General features: G+C 45.6%; 2 protein-coding genes across 2 annotated transcripts in view; both read right to left on the minus strand.

Annotated features, from left to right (window-relative positions):
* Positions 1 to 7600: 7600 nt before the first annotated feature.
* On the minus strand, positions 7601 to 15925 carry LOC137517923 (uncharacterized). The gene is made up of 3 exons (XM_068234999.1): positions 14485 to 15925; positions 12809 to 12885; positions 7601 to 8017 (listed from the first exon to the last, which is right to left on the minus strand). Exons 1-3 carry the CDS (start codon positions 15806 to 15808, stop codon positions 7916 to 7918), a joined length of 1503 nt encoding a protein of 500 aa, XP_068091100.1. The 5' UTR covers positions 15809 to 15925; the 3' UTR covers positions 7601 to 7915.
* The window catches only part of LOC137519483 (uncharacterized), a 75973-nt gene continuing 75844 nt past the window's right edge, over positions 15819 to 15947 (minus strand). The window contains exon 6 of the mRNA XM_068238439.1: positions 15819 to 15848. Within this exon, the coding sequence (XP_068094540.1) occupies positions 15819 to 15848 (30 nt within the window). The remainder of the gene's footprint in view (positions 15849 to 15947) is intronic.

The raw sequence follows: 15947 nt of genomic DNA on the forward strand, positions 1-15947 counted from the left end.
TGTGTGAAACCCAGCGTTTTAACTCATTTCATTGCTCTATTACTGTATTTGATAGTTGTATTCTGCTAGCCAGCCAGTGATTAACTTAAGTTAGTTCTAGTCAGTGAACAGAGGCGCCAACAGGATAAAATAAGCTAAAATTTGTAAGGCAGTGGTGGACTTACCTCCAAGAAGCAGACACAATAACTGTCAATTTTGAAAAGACATACATTTATTGTATACGCCCAAAAAATGCTACAACGCATTTCGCAGATATAACCCGCTTCATCAGGCAATAGACAGGCAATTTTTTTTGAAAAAATGTTAGCTTATTTTATTCTGTTGGTACCTATGTTCTCTATCTATAAGTACTGTGTCCACCCCTGGTGGAGGGGTGATATACTCCCTTCTTTTCCGATCTACAGAGAGCGACTTCTTAGTCCTGAGTGAGGACAGGTCTAATCTCCTCCCCTTCATTGACAGTGGTTACCTGGAGGGTAACCCTGGTTTGTGAGTATCCTTTTTTCACACTTTAACATTCACTCATTTCCAGTACATACTAAATTATATTAGGCTCTCGGTGTTCCTTTTGTAGTTGTTGTAGTCAGTGTAGTCGCCAGTGACAGTGTACTGAGTGCTGTGCTTATTGCAGAAAGGCACATGTTTACTGATTTTAATGTTGCATTACTGTATTTGATACTTGTATTTAGCTAGCCAGCCAGTGATTAACTTAAGTCACTCAGTGTAATCAGTGACAGTGTACTGTCAGGGGCGTAACAATAGACCCTGCAAGGGATGCAGCTGCAGGGGGGCCCAGATTTGCAGGGGGCCCCATGGGGGGAGAAGTTTCCCTGTTTTGAGAGACTAACAATTAAGGGTGCGGAGAAAAAAGGCTTCCTGCTCTCTGCACAGTTGTTCTAATGACTGCATCTGCTCAGCCACTGATAAGAAATCGTCTGTCGGTTTTCTGTATGCGTTTTCTGCACACCATGTGTGTCTGTATGTGTGAAAACATGCACGATTTATCGCAGCAGCTAATGTCATTGATAGAGAAATTGTGTGTAGTGTTTCACTGCTGTCTGTTTTTATCTGCATGGGGAAAACACACAAGTGTGCACTGGCCAACTGAATAACATTGGTTCTTAAATTACCTGTGCAGAAAGCAAAGGGGGGGGGGGGGGAGGGGGGGGCATTCAAAGTTTTACAGGGGGGCCCAGTGATTTCTAGTTACGACCCTGTGTACTGTGCCAGTGTGCAGTTACTGTGCTGTGCGTAATGCAGGCAGGCAGGTGTTCACTCATTTTACTGCTCTATTACTGTATTTGATATGTGTATTTGTATTGCATTTGTAGACAGGTCTTTTCAGTACTTGCGCCATCTGCACATTTTTTTTCTTTTCTGTCTGTTTAAAAAGCAATAAACAATAAATAAAGCTCCCTTTTATATTCTGTCTGCGCTCTACTGCGCAGGTACAAGCCTCCTGCGTAGTAGAGCGGACCCGACGGAGATCAGCTATTTCCGCTTATCTCCGTGCTGAGAGCCGCAACAGCGCCCCCACTGGAGCCAGGGAAGGTAAATAAATCAGCACTTCTCAGGCTTGTCGGAGGAGGATTCCAGGTCACTTCAGGGGAGCCAGCGCTGGATTGCCTGCAGCTACAGCGGAGGGGGGAAGCCTCATTGGGACCCTGAGGCTTCCCCCTCCCAAGGTGAGTACCCCCAGGGGATGTTTTTTTTGTTACAGAGTCTCTTTAAGGACACCATTTTGTCCATTTTAAGTTTTTCATACATACTTTGTATCTCCATATGATAAGATGGGATGGAATAGTATGGTTTAGCCATGATATTAAATGTTGCTGCAGATATATTCTTTTGAAGCCTAAACCACAAGCTTATATCCGTTGTCACACCCATGATAAATTTCCCCTAATGGCCCAACACATGTCCTGGGCGCACAGCCAAAAGAGTGCCACACCTGTTCACTGGTTCTGATATTTCCTGTAACAGAAGTTTTAGATATTTTTTATAAGTTTAAATGTTTCCATATAAGATGTATAATGACTGAGCATGTGCCTTTTGTGGTTAAATTCTATTTAAGTTGAGAATTCAATAAACACGTCATTCTGTTCACTTATACCAGACAGCACTTTTGTCGGTGTATTATTCATGTGAATGGAATCTTGGTATGCCAATATGATCAAATTACAAATTGCGCAAAAGTTGGATCAGCGCAACACCAGGCCACCTCCGAATGGCCTCCAATCAGAGGTGCGCTGAGCCCCCCCAGGAACTACAAATGCACCTTGAACCCAAACAGAAGCTCTGCATATACACCAAAAGCATGGCTGTTAAGTGGGAGCAGCTGACCAAAAACGAATTAAATTAGTACATAGCAAGGAAATGAGCAGCGCTACTTAAAAACAGACAAGTGCCTACCTGCAAAAGAGTGCAAGCCCCACTTGTGGGATATAATACACACCGAGCATACACATGACCTGTCTACCACTGGAGGATGTTGGTTTCCTGTAACAGCTTGCATGCAACCTATTAAGTACTCGTCCCTCCCACCAACATCCTCCAGTGGTAGACAGGTCATGTGTATGCTTGGTGTGTATTATATCCCACAAGTGGGGCTTGCAATCTTTTGCAGGTAGGCACTTGTCTGTTTTTAAGTAGCGCTGTTCATTTCCTTGCTATGTACTAATTTAATTCGTTTTTGGTCAGCTGCTCCCACTTAACAGCCATGCTTTTGGTGTATATGCAGAGCTTCTGTTTGGGTTCAAGGTGCGTTTGTAGTTCCTGGGGGGGGGCTCAGCGCACCTCTGATTGGAGGCCATTCGGAGGTGGCCTGGTGTTGCGCTGATCCACCTTTTGCGCAATTTTCAATTTTCGATTTTACTTGATTTGCTGCACCCAGGCTATGCATATACATAGGTTAGGATTTAGTTAGTGTTAGGCCCCTCCCATGGAGGATTGACTTCTTCGCAGTGGGAGGGACTAGTACTTAATAGGTTGCATGCAAGCTGTTACAGGAAACCAACATCCTCCAGTGGTAGACAGGTCATGTGTATGCTCGGTGTGTATTATATCCCACAAGTGGGGCTTGCACTCTTTTGCAGGTAGGCACTTGTCTGTTTTTAAGTAGCGCTGTTCATTTCCTTGCTATGATCAAATTATAGACCGTTATCTATAATATTTTTTATATTATTAACATTTTTATCTTATCAATAGTGTTATAGTGTTAAAGGAATGCTCTCCACAGAGACTGCCAACGGCTGCGCCCGTCCCCACATTCGTTTCCTGCTTCAGGTTTTTCCGCCTCCCTCGTTTGCCATTGCATAGCAACAGTAAACATTCAGTGTTGCAGCGGCTCTTCTGAATCCCGAAGCAGGAGCCGAAGGTGGGGATGGATGCAGCCGCTGGCAGCCTCTGTGGAGAACTTTCGACGGAAGGCTGCAGGCAGGACATTTCAAGATTGGGAAGAATAAACTTGGTTGCTGGGCAGAATAGGAGTGAGAGTGGTAGTCTCTCGCTCCTCAAAGTAACTAACTGCGGAAGGTCACTTGCTCTCCGCTCTTATGAGGGGAAGCACGTAGTACTAACAGTGTGTCAATAGGAAAGCAGAATCCCCCTCTCATAATGAGATAATCCACTTCTGCGTTGCCGTCAGTTTGATAAGGGGACACGGCCTATAGGGTAATTAAAAATAAAATGACTACACACAGCAATAATATTTACCCTGCCCATCCTTACACCTGTTAATACAATCATTTATACTTTTGCCACAAATTACTATAGTTTGATAGTATTCCTTTAAGTATTAAGTCGACCGCTTACAGTTTCCAGATCTGATTACATCTTGAAGACCATTCCGGTAACTCAGGGAGATTGGAAACACCAGAAAGTGCATTGAACTTAGGATTTGAACCATAAATGATCTGAAAAGGAGACTTCTTTGTAGAACTATTAATAATTGTTAATAACAAACTCAGCAAAAGGCAGAGTCTGTACCCATTCTTCTTGACAATCTGAAACAAAACATCTTAAATATTGCTCCAAGTAGTGTTGGGCGAACACCTGGATGTTCGGGTTCGGGCCGAACAGGACGAACATGGGCCAGATGTTCGGCATGTTCGGCCCGAACGCCGAACTCAATGGGAGTCAATGGGACCCCCGAACATGCCCATTTTGGGGGCCCTATGGGGTCGCAGGCATAAGGGGGGAGCATGCCCCGGTCGCGGGGGGGGTCGGAAATTCCCCCCACCCCCTCCGCTAGCGCTCCCCCCTCTGCCCGCTTCTCCATACAAAAAGTTTGAAACAAGTTCAATAGTACCTGGCTGGTGGCACTGGCTGGCAGTGGAGTGAGGAGGAGGAGGAGTCCGAGTAGCAGAGTGACGTTGAGGCCGGGCAGCGGGCGGTTCAGCGCTAGTACCCTTGTGGTACTTCCGCCCTTTCTCTGACCTCACGTCCTCTGCGTGATGACGCATACGAGGGTACGCGTGATGCGTACCCTCGTATGCAGAGGACGTGAGGTCAGAGAAAGGGCGGAAGTACCACAAGGGTACTAGCGCTGAACCGCCCGCTGCCCGGCCTCAACGTCACTCTGCTACTCGGACTCCTCCTCACTCCACTGCCAGCCAGTGCCACCAGCCAGGTACTATTGAACTTGTTTCAAACTTTTTGTATGGGGAAGCGGGCAGAGGGGGGAGCGCTAGCGGAGGGGGTGGGGGGAATTTCCGACCCCCCCCGCGATCGGGGCATGCTCCCCCCTTATGCCTGCGACCCCATAGGGGGCATAGGGGGGCAGTATTCGGCCGAACAGGGCCCTGTTCGGCCGAACAGGGGCCCTGTTCGGCCATGTTCGGCCATGCATTCTGCAGTTCGGGCGAACCCCGAACAGTTTGGCCGAACACCACCAGGTGTTCGGCCGAACTCGAACATCACCCGAACAGGGTGATGTTCTGCAGAACCCGAACAGTGGCGAACACTGTTCGCCCAACACTAGCTCCAAGGACTGATTCATTCTTTCAGTTTGCCCATTGGATTCAGGATGAAAACCAGAGGAAAATGACAAACTCCTAATCTGTCACAAAAAGCACGTCAGAACTGAAAAACAAATTGCACCCCCTATCAGATACAATGTTCGCAGGAATACCATGGATTTTAAAAATATTCTCAACAAAGATCTGAGCTAATTCTTTAGCTGGTGGAAGTTTAGGAAGTGGTACAAAATGAGTCATCTTGCTAAATCTGTCCACCACCCCCCAAATAACAGTTTTACCCCAAGAAACTGGAAAATCAACAACACAATCCATGGAAATGTGTGTCCAGGGTTTATCAGGAATAGGTAATGGCAACCGGATCAGTGAAAATTGGCACACAGCGCCTATGCATAAAAATGGCGCCACATTAAAAAGATACGCTTATCGCTATTTATCGTTAGTACTGCATAATAATGGCGCACAGGGAAAAAAGAAGAAAAACGGCACACACTAACGTTATTTATCAATAGTAGCACACACTAACGTTATTTATCAATAGTGGCACACACTAACGTTATTTATCAATAGCCCCCTACACAAGCCAAACTGCAGACGTTATTTAACTGCAAAACGGTGAATGGATTTAATGTAACACTGTCAAGGTTAGGGTTAGGCACCACCGGGGGGGGGGTCTTAGGGTTAGGCACCATCAGGGGGTGGTAAGGGTTAGACACCACCAGGGGGGGTCTTAGGGTTAGGCACCCCAATGGGGTCTTAGGGTTAGGCACCACCAGGGGGGTCTTAGGGTTAGGCACCACCAGGGGGGTCTTAGGGTTAGGCACCACCAGGGGGGTCCATCTAAAAATGGCGCAGGGAGAAAAATGGCGCACCGTTCTGCCGATAAATGTATCATAAAACGCTATTTACCGAAAATACATTAAAACGGTAAATAGCGTTTTATGCTACATTTATTTCAGCACGGTACGCCATTAAAGCATGCAGGGGCTATAGGCAGCGGGGGTTGGGGGAGAGAGGCAGCGGACACTGGAGGGCATAGGCAGCGGACGAAGATGTGTGCAATATGCATACATTACCTTGTCCCGGGCTGCCGATCGCTCCTTCCCTCCGCTCCTGCACTTTCTAGTTTGTTTGCTGTAGTCCAGCAGCCGGCCAATCACCATGCGGAGACTGAAACCGCATGGTGATTGGCCGGCTGCAGGACTACAGTAAACGAATGGAGGAAGGGAAGGAGCGGAGGGAAGGAGCGATCGGCGGCCCGGGACAAGGTAACGTATGCATATTGCACACATCTTCGTCCGCTGCCTATGCCCTCCAGTGTCCGCTGCCTCTCTCTTCCCCCCGACCCCTCTGTCCTCAGAAATGTTTAAGCTTTATAACGCTATTTAGCGTTATAAGTGTAAGGCACACTGCCTGCGCCATTTTTTAACACTTATAACGCTAAATAGCGTTATATAATGCAAGTCTATGGGGCGCCCTTCTTATTCCCCTGGCGCTGTGCGCCATTTTTAACTGTCCCGCCACCAGGGGGGTCTTAGGGTTAGGGATAGGTAAAGGGAGGGTTCTGTGTGAGAGTAGGGTTAGGTATAGTTACAGTACAATATACACCACCAGGGGGGTTGTTAGGGTTAGGCACCACCAGGGGGGTCTTAGGGTTAGGCATCACCAGGGGGGGGTTTATGGGTTAGGGGTAGGTACAGAGAGGGTTCTGTGTGTTAACGTTAAATAACAATAAGGCTTTAACGCTAAATAACAATAAGGCTTTAACGCCAAATAACAATAAGGCTTTAACGTTAAATAGTGATAAGCGGCAAACAGATTAGTGGCAACACCGTGCGTCATTATTCTCAGGTGCCATTTTCAGATGTAAGCAATGGCAACAGGGTATCTTGAGGTGTGACATGTGCCACTTTACTTCGGGCACAGACAGAACATGACTTAACAAAAGCATCAACATCCTTATTGAGAGAGGGGCACATCTCTTCTAAGAAGATCAATAGTCTTTTTAACCCCAGAATGATCTGAAGATTTATCCTCATGAAATAGTTTAAAGACCAGTTCTTAATCACAAGGAATAAACAACTTCCCAGATGGTTTACGTTTCTTCCAGAGTAAAAAGCAGGATTTAAAACGATAAATAACGTTTACAAGGTCTGTGCCATTTTAACCTTTAAAAAGATAAATATCGTTTTAAACAAATATCGGGCGGAAGCGTTCGCCATTATTTAACCGGCGCCATTTTTCACTGAATGCCCTGGAAGTGACAGCAACATAGGAAGAAAGCCATGTATGGCCCATTTTACTCTAAATTAACTGTACTTCTTATTTGTATGTGTTTCCATATATTTGTAATTTTACAACTCTTTTTGATCGTGATCCTTTCAAAATAAGTACAGCAGATCTCTGAGGCATTTCCACACATACTAAGGCTTGTATACTCAGTTTTATTAGTTCCTTGTCTGAGCATTGTTACACTTTATAAATGGATGTAAAGCTGATTCCTTCTGCACAAGAGGGGTGCAGGGGTACCCCGACATCTCCGGAGGATTGCAGTAAGGAGATGCTCCTCCTCTTCCGTTCAGAGAATAAAACAACACTAGTCACATAATGCAAGATTTTCTGCAAGTTAAATGGGCCCAGCCACTTATAGGATCCCTTCCAGGTAAGAAGCAGCCAATTAGCGATCTGTTTTGTGATCTGCGATCCGCAGGAAGATGCTGATTGGTCGGTTTTTGTCCCCAGAAGTGCAGCCATTTGTATCATGTTGCATTTTTGAAAGCGTTGAATGAGCGGCTGACGGCCAAACGCACCAAAACAGCCGCATGGACGAGTTCCACGCCACGCTCTGCAGAAAAACGAGCTTGTTTGCCTGAACTGCAGTAAAAGTAGATTTCCCTTCCTCCTCATATGTCGGGAAATGCAACTGGAGTGACAACGCTCTAAGTCAGCGTGAATGACTGGCAGCTAACGGTCGTCCTGTTCTCTCCCCAGGTCAGGGTGACGTCCCTCAGGTTTAATTGTTCCGCAAAGTTTAAGCAGGCCTGGCAAAAAAAAAAGGAACAGGAACCAGTATCAGTAATCACAGAGGAGTGTTGAGTTGGTTCACTGGTGTGAAATTATTACAAAAAAAACCCAAGTTTTATGCTAGGTACACACTATGAGATTTTCTGGCAGATTTACTGGCAGATCGATTATTTCCAACTTGTCCGATCTGATTTCCGATTGATTTCCAAGCATTTTCAGATCGATTTCTGACTGTTTTCCATTGACTTCTATCAGAAATCGATCTGAAAACATTCAGAAATCAGATCGGACATGTTGGAAATAATTAATCTGAAAGTAAATCTGCCAGAAAATCGCATAGTGTGTACCAGGCATTAGACCTTAAAGGGAAGGTTCAGGGAGGGTGGGTAAAAAATCAAAATCAATTTCCACTTACCTGGGGCTTCCTCCAGCCCGTGGCAGGCAGGAGGTGCCCTCGCCGCCGCTCCGCAGGCTCCCGGTGGTCTCCGGTGGCGCGCCCGACCTGGCCAGGCCGGCTGCCAGGTCGGGCTCTTCTGCGCTCCAAGTCCTGGTACTTCTGCGTCCCACGCCGGCGCTCTGACGTCATCGGACGACCTCCGGGCTCTACTGCGCATGCGCAGAACTACTGCGCATGCGCAGTAGAGCCCAGAGGACGTCCGATGACGTCAGAGCGCCGGCGTGGGACGCAGAAGTACCAGGACTTGGAGCGCAGAAGAGCCCGACCTGGCAGCCGGCCTGGCCAGGTCGGGCGCGCCACCGGAGACCACCGGGAGCCTGCGGAGCGGCGGCGAGGGCACCTCCTGCCTGCCACGGGCTGGAGGAAGCCCCAGGTAAGTGGAAATTGATTTTGATTTTTTACCCACCCTCCCTGAACCTTCCCTTTAAAGCAACCCTGTAAGTTTGTCCAAAGTTAAAGTTAGGAAACTGGTAAAAGTAGGAGGCGCCCAAAAAAAATATAAAAAATAAAGTAAAAATATCCAATATGAGGTTCACTACCATATATGTAGTATATGTAGAGTTACAACAATAACAGAAAAACTTGGTAGGACTGGCTATCGACTATCCAAGAAGATAATGCGTTCAGATCCTACGGTACCTTCAATGTATAGATTTCAAGCTAGGGTGAGGTGATATTTACAAAGTTTTTCTTAACTTTATTAAGCACTTTAACTGGACAACGCATTTCACACTAAAAACGCTTCCTCGGGTCAATTCTCATGCCTCAATGTCTAGTGGGTCTCGCTCTGGGCACCTATCTACAGGCCTATAGAAAGGCACCCAGCACAAAACCCACCAGACATTGAGGCACAAGAATTCACATAAGAAATTGTTTTTAGCGTGAAACTCATAGTCCAGTTAAAGTGCTTAATAAAGTTAAGAAACTTTTTGAATATCACCTGGCTTGAAGTCTACTCATTGAAGGTAGGATCTGAACCATTCATCTTCTTGGATACTCGATAGCCACTCCTACCAAGTGTTTTTGTTGTAACACTGCATATACAGTAGTGAACCTCATATTGTATATATTTCATTTATTTTTTTAAATATATTTTTTTGGGCACCTCCTACTTTTACCAGTTTCCTACGACAACCCCCTGACCTAGGGGTCACCTCCCAGGCTAGTCCTGGAAGCAGATAACATCCTGTGCTTATCAATGAGCTTTCTGCTGTGGCAGTCAGCTAACACAGCTAAGGGATCAAATTGTAACGTGTGGTTAGACACAGATGAGGGGGAATTAGACAGGTTAAACTCTCTGAATACATACAGGGTGCATTTCTCTATGTTTTCCTTCTGTCCTGTGCAAGAGTTCAGGTCCACTTTAAAAACATTTAAAAAGTATCCGTTAAAAACCATTGTAAGCGTCAATCTCAAATATAGCCACTTGGTGTCAGTATTGCTCCAGTAGACAACATGTGCACCAAAAGCCCTTTTTCAGTGATTTGTTGATCACCAGCGATTCTTAATAAAGTGCTTTGACTATGTGATCTAAAGCCCCATACACACACTCAACAGCGGCCTTTTATGCAGCACAATTGTCAAACAACTTTTGTTGTGAAACAAGTTGAAACAACTAAAAAAAAGTATTTTGCTATTGTTCAAACAACTGATAAGACTGATAAGAAGTCAATCCAACTGTCGGATTGACTTCTTATCAGTCTTATCAGCTTTTTGAACAATAGCAAAATACTTTTTTTAGTTGTTTCAACTTATTTCACAACCAGTGGCGGCGCCAGGGGGGTGCTTTGGGTGCTGAAGCACCCCCTAAAATTCTCCAAGCACCGTATTAGCACCCCTCAGCGTGAACTGACTTTCGGCGACTAATAGACGCCGTGTCAGTTCACCGGCAGCAGCAGTCAGCAGCTCCAGCTGCGGCAGAGCAGGGCTACAGGAAAATGGCAGCCCTGCAGTGCAGGGCTTCGGGTGCCATTTTCCCGTAGCCATGCTCAGCGCGGGAGTTTTAGTAGGTGGCTGCAGAGGATCGTGGGAGCTGCGCGCCGGACGGAGGCCGGGACAGGAGGTCTGCTGCAGGCAGGGCCGGGCCGAGGCATAGGCTGGAGAGGCTCCAGCCTCAGGGCGCAGTGTAGGAGGGGGCGCACAATTCATTCAGCTGTCATTTCCAATTGTGTTTGAAGCAGAAAGAAATAAGAAAAGGGGATACATGACAGTGACTGCAAGCCAGATAACTAGAGATTAAGGTGTTGGGGGGGTTGGGGGCCCTGGGGAACCTATTAGTCTAATAGCAATCAGTGTGTGACGGCTGGGGTGGGAGGGATGGAGGGGCACACTTTGCTGTCTCAGCCTTGGGTGCTGAAGGACCTTGTCCCGTCTCTGGCTGCAGGTGAGTAAATGTTTTTTTTTTTTTATTACAGCCAGCCAGGTGTATGTTCTAGTCAAATCTTCCACATGCTTGCACGTATTTCTAGTCAATTTTGCTGACATGATTGCACGTATTTCTAGTTTTGATCCTCTGCCTCTAATTCTTTCAACCATAGACCCTGAACAAGCATGCAGCAGGTCAGGGGTTTCTGACAATGTTGTCAGAACTGACAAGATTAGCTGCATGCTGTAACATCTGGAAGGTCAGCAGCGGCGAGTGGGCAGGGTAGCTCTCTCACTGCCACCACTGCTGCTGCCGCTGCTGCCATTTCCAACTCTCAGCATAACTTCAGGCTCTCGGCGTTTGATACGCTGAGAGTAGCTCTGTCTTTAGCTCACAGGAGGTCTGTCTCGCGCGGGCGAGCGCGGAGACAGGACCTTTATGCTAGTAGAAGGCGAGTCAGCTGACCTGCCGGTCGGCTGACGTCAGGGGTGACTCTCGCTGCTCAGATTGGCGGAAATCCGAGGTGGGAGTGGCTGAGAGTCTCCCTCTTCCTCATAAGCCTTCGTTTGCCATTCTGCCGGTGTCTGCTGTCGTGAATACTTTTGTGTTAGCGCTCAGACCTTAGACTAGATCCCAGGTGTTGAAACCAAGGACTTCAAAGCTATACTCTGACCTCGCTTCTGCTCACTGATTCTGTACTTCTGCCTATCTGACTTGTTGCTGACCCTCTGCCTGTTTACCCGTTATCCTCTTGCCTCACCATTCTGTACCGATACTTACCTCTCTGTTGCCGAACTTAGCCTGTCTGACCGCTCTGTCCTCACCAGTGGGCCTAGCCTCTAGTATTGTATCACCTGCTCCTCAGGTAATCATTAGTTACAGTATTGTTTGTATCACCTGCTCCTCAGGTAATCATTAGTTACAGTATTGTTTGGATCACCTGCTCCTCAGGTATCCTCTAGGGGCTGCAGTACCGTCTTAATCACCTGCACCTCAGGTGATCACTAGACTGCAGTACAGTCTGAATCACCCGCTCCTCGGGAGATTCTATCTCTTCAGTATCAGTATCTCCAGAATGCTGGGGTTTGTACGCTATTATACAGTCAGTGTGCTGATAGTACCCCACCAGCCCCTCTGGTGAGGTCTCGCCAAATTATTTAGTTACAGTCTGTGTATTAATAGTACCTTACCAGCCCCTCTGGTAAGGTCTTGCAAAACTAGTAAAGTTACGGTTGCACCAAGCACTACACACTAGCACCCTTTTAGCTATACTAGTATTATTGGTGATTCTGCAGATCACCACATAATCAGGTATAGCGTCTGCATTATTGGTGATTCTGCAGATCACCACATAATCAGACATCTGAGTTGCTACACCCAACCGTTACACATGCTTATTTCTGGTGTAATTCAGTTCACTACCGCGGCCAAATAGATCAGCAGGGCTGCCAGGCAACTAGTATTGTTTAAAAGGAAATAAACATGGCAGCCTCCATATCACTCTTACCTCGGGTTCACTTTAAATTACAGTTAGCTCCGCCCTCATCCGTTCATGGCTACACCCAATGTTTTGCTTCGCACGCCGCAGGTTGTAGCCACACCCATTTTTTGCTGCGGCGTGCATCAGCTACCCCAGAAATTAGTCCAGCACCTGCATAGTACCACCCCCCCCTCCCCTCCCAAACAAAAAATCCTGGAGCCGCCACTGTTCACAACAAAAGTTGCTTGACAATTGTGCTGCGTAAAAGACCGCTGTTGAGTGTGTGTATTGGGCTTTATGACAGTTTTCACACTAGAGGAACTGGTTTATCTAAAAATTGCAAAGCGCTGCATGTAGCATTTACAGCAACTGTTACTGTGTTACAAAATGACAACATTTCTGGGAAATCCCTTGCTAAAAAAAATTACTGGGAAATTGCCTAGCAATAGTATTTGGGGATTTCCAGTGTGAAGCAGCCATTGGATTGCAGAGTTTTAGGAAGTTACCTTCTGTAGAAAGGCCGTCATCAGATCCTCCAGGGTTTGATTAGCGTTTGAAATTTTAACATTCATGATAATCATCCCTAAAGAGTAATAAACAGCGTTATACAAGGATACTTAAATTTAACATAATTTAAAAAATTGCTTTTTTTTTACAATATTAATTTATAAATGATTTAGTCAGTGTTTGCCCATTGTAAGGTCTTTCCTTACTCTAATTTACATTCTGAAATTTCTCGCAGTTGGTGACATCTCTACTCCTGTCAGGTGCAGCACTACAGAATGTTTGTGTTTGTTTCTGAGAATTCCAAAGCCAGTGAAAATAATGCCTGGTCTCCCAGAATGTTCTGGGAGGAGAATCCTGCAAGATAAACAGCCTAGGTTACGTGTCAGACACTAGACAGCTAAACAGCCTAGGCTCGGTGTTTGTAGCCACTTGAGGTTTTTCATTTTTAGACTCTAATCTGAGTAAGCTCAAGACACTGCTGTGTGTGAGAGTCTCAGGCGATCAGCAGTTAAATAAATATTTAATGTGAATGTTAATCTGCATGTTTTTGTACATTGCACTGCTGCCTTGTGATTGGCTGGTTCAATGAATGACAACTGGCTGAAACTAAATGCAGACAAAACTGAAGTCCTTCTGATTGGAGGGCAGAGCATGATAACAAAACAACTTAACTTGCAGTCTTCACCACTGGGAATAGGAGGCACAGATCTACACAGCTCTGATCATGTGCGTAGCCTGGGAGTTCTAATTGATGGAGAGTTAAACTTCAGAACTCACATCTCTGCTGTGGTGAAATCATCCTATTTTCACCTTAAGAACATCGCAAAAATCAAGCACCTCATCCCCCCAGAAGATCTACCAACTTTAGTTCTTGCCTTCATTACCTTCCGACTGGACTACTGTAATGCTCTCTACATTGGCCTTCCAAAAAAGGTCTTGCACCGACTACAGCTGACACAGAATACTGCTGCCAGACTGCTAACCAAACAACCCCGTCACTGCCACATAACGCCAGTCCTGCACTCCCTTCACTGGCTACCTATAGAATGGAGGGTCCTATTCAAGATCGGCCTACTGACATTTAAATCCCTGAATAATCTAGGCCCTGGATACATGAAAGATATGTTGCAGCTACGTAGCAATCCCCGCATTCTCAGATCCACAGGTTCTAATAATCTAGTCATACCCAGAGTCCACTTGGAATCTTTTGGTCCCAGAGCCTTCTGTCATGCTGCCCCTACGTTTTGGAACTCCTTACCTCAACAGATCAGGACAGCTCCATCCCTGGACGTGTTTAAATCCAGACTGAAAACCCACCTGTTCAGTTTGGCATTTGCAGAAATATAACTTTTGTTGTGTGAATACTTCATCCTACTACCAATTACTGAATCTGAGAGAGCCTAAGCGCTTTGAGTCCTATGGGAGAAAAGCGCTATAGAAATGTTATTGTATTGTATTGTATTATTAATGATTGCCTGAATTAGCAGTTGTACTGGCATTCAGACAATTTTGCACTTTCAAAGTATTTGTACACAGATGCAAAATCCCTCAGAATAAATACAATGAATGCTCACACAGCAAAAAGACATATAAAAATTCCTTTCAAAAAAAGCACTTCTTGTAATAAAGAAAAATGTTCAATACAGTCTACTTGGCAACTGATAAATGGACTTACCAGCAGTTGATGGTACTTCATAAACTGATGATAAAATACTGGCATTGGCATCTATCTGGTCACTGTCGATGCCATACTGCGGTGTTGACCCAGCTGCAGGATCAGGTGTTGGACTGGTGGGGATTGCGGTTGACATTGTTGTCTTGCTGGTCGTTGTCTGAGGTATCCCATTGGTTGTACGTGAAGGGAGAGGCTTGGTGAACTGATTTGTTGGTATGGGTTGTGGGTTATTACTATAACCTATTGGACTAGTAGCATTGGAAGCTACTTTGGTTGTCTTTTTTGTAGACAACTGAATTAATTCATGAGCCACAATAGAAGACAGTGGCATGGTCAACTGAGTTTTGGCTTGTGTTTGAGATATGTTTTTACCTTCCACAGCTTTGGTAGATACTGATTGTTGTGTTGTAGATTCCTTGGTAGTGTAAAGTGCTGGCCTATTGGATGAGCTGGTTGTCATTCTGGTGGACATTTGAATCATCCCAGAGGTCATGCTGTCCAACAGAGCTTTGGTTGATTGAGCTCTAAGACTGGGTGAGGATTCAAGAACGTTGTTACTGGCCAAAGTTGCTGTTTGTGTGGTCTGAGATTTTGAAAAGGCAGCATTTAGTAGTATTGTGGTATTGTTTGTAGTAGGTTGAGTTATCTTGTTACTTAATAGACTGGTGTACGGTTTAGTTGTAGAACTGGTTATAGCAGAAGTTCCACTGGTTACATTGGTAAAAGTTGTTCTCAGAGAAATCCCAGATTTGCTTTCATTTAATAAGCTTGGACTGGTTTTAAGTGTGTTTTTATGTGGGGCAGTATTTCGGGCTTCAGATGCAGAGGGAGTTGGCACATCCTTTGTAGTTTCTGGTGGAAGGGTAGCTGGCACAGCATTTTTGTCTGCCAAAGTGGTGCCGGAAGGCACAATGGCTGTCGGTTTAGATGTAGAACTGGTTGACAAAATGCTTTTAGATCCATTTATGGTAGTAGGTTTCGTAGTGTCCCTGATTTTACTAGTCATGCCCATTGCTGCTGTATTTCTGGTTTCAGAAATTGTGGTAATTGATGCAGTGCTTCTGGATTCAAATATATTTCTGGCTTCGGATGTGGCAGTAGGCCCAGTGCTTCTGACTTCAGATGTGGTGGTAGTTGCTAAAACATTTCTTGCTTCAGATGTGGTGGCAACTGGCCCAGTTTTTTCAGCTTCAGATGTGGTGGTAGTTGTCTCGTTGTTTCTAATTTTAGATATGCTTGTAGCTGGCACATTGTTTAGGTTTTTAGGTGTGGTTTTAACCAGTAAAAAGTTTCCGGTCTCATATGTAAAGTGAGATGACAACATGTTTCTGGTTTCAGAAGAAGCATGGAATGGTGCTGTGTTTCTGGCATCAGATATGGTGGATGTTGCTTTAATACCTCCACTTTCAGACAAAATGGTAGTTGGAGCCAAACGCCTACTTTCAGTCGTGATACCAGTGGGC

This window comes from Hyperolius riggenbachi, chromosome 5 (assembly GCF_040937935.1).
Source record: "Hyperolius riggenbachi isolate aHypRig1 chromosome 5, aHypRig1.pri, whole genome shotgun sequence".
Classification (NCBI taxonomy): Eukaryota; Metazoa; Chordata; class Amphibia; order Anura; family Hyperoliidae; genus Hyperolius; species Hyperolius riggenbachi.

Bases quoted from the DNA above. Each gene is read 5' to 3' on its own strand.
- LOC137517923 (XM_068234999.1), bottom strand. From the start codon at position 15,808: ATGTTGTCATCTCACTTTACATATGAGACCGGAAACTTTTTACTGGTT. The intron at 12,886-14,484 runs GTAAGTCCATTT...ATTACTCTTTAG, and splicing joins TGAAGTACCATCAACTGCTG to GGATGATTATCATGAATGTT. The intron at 8,018-12,808 runs GTAACTTCCTAA...TTTTTTTGCCAG, and splicing joins TGACGGCCTTTCTACAGAAG to GCCTGCTTAAACTTTGCGGA.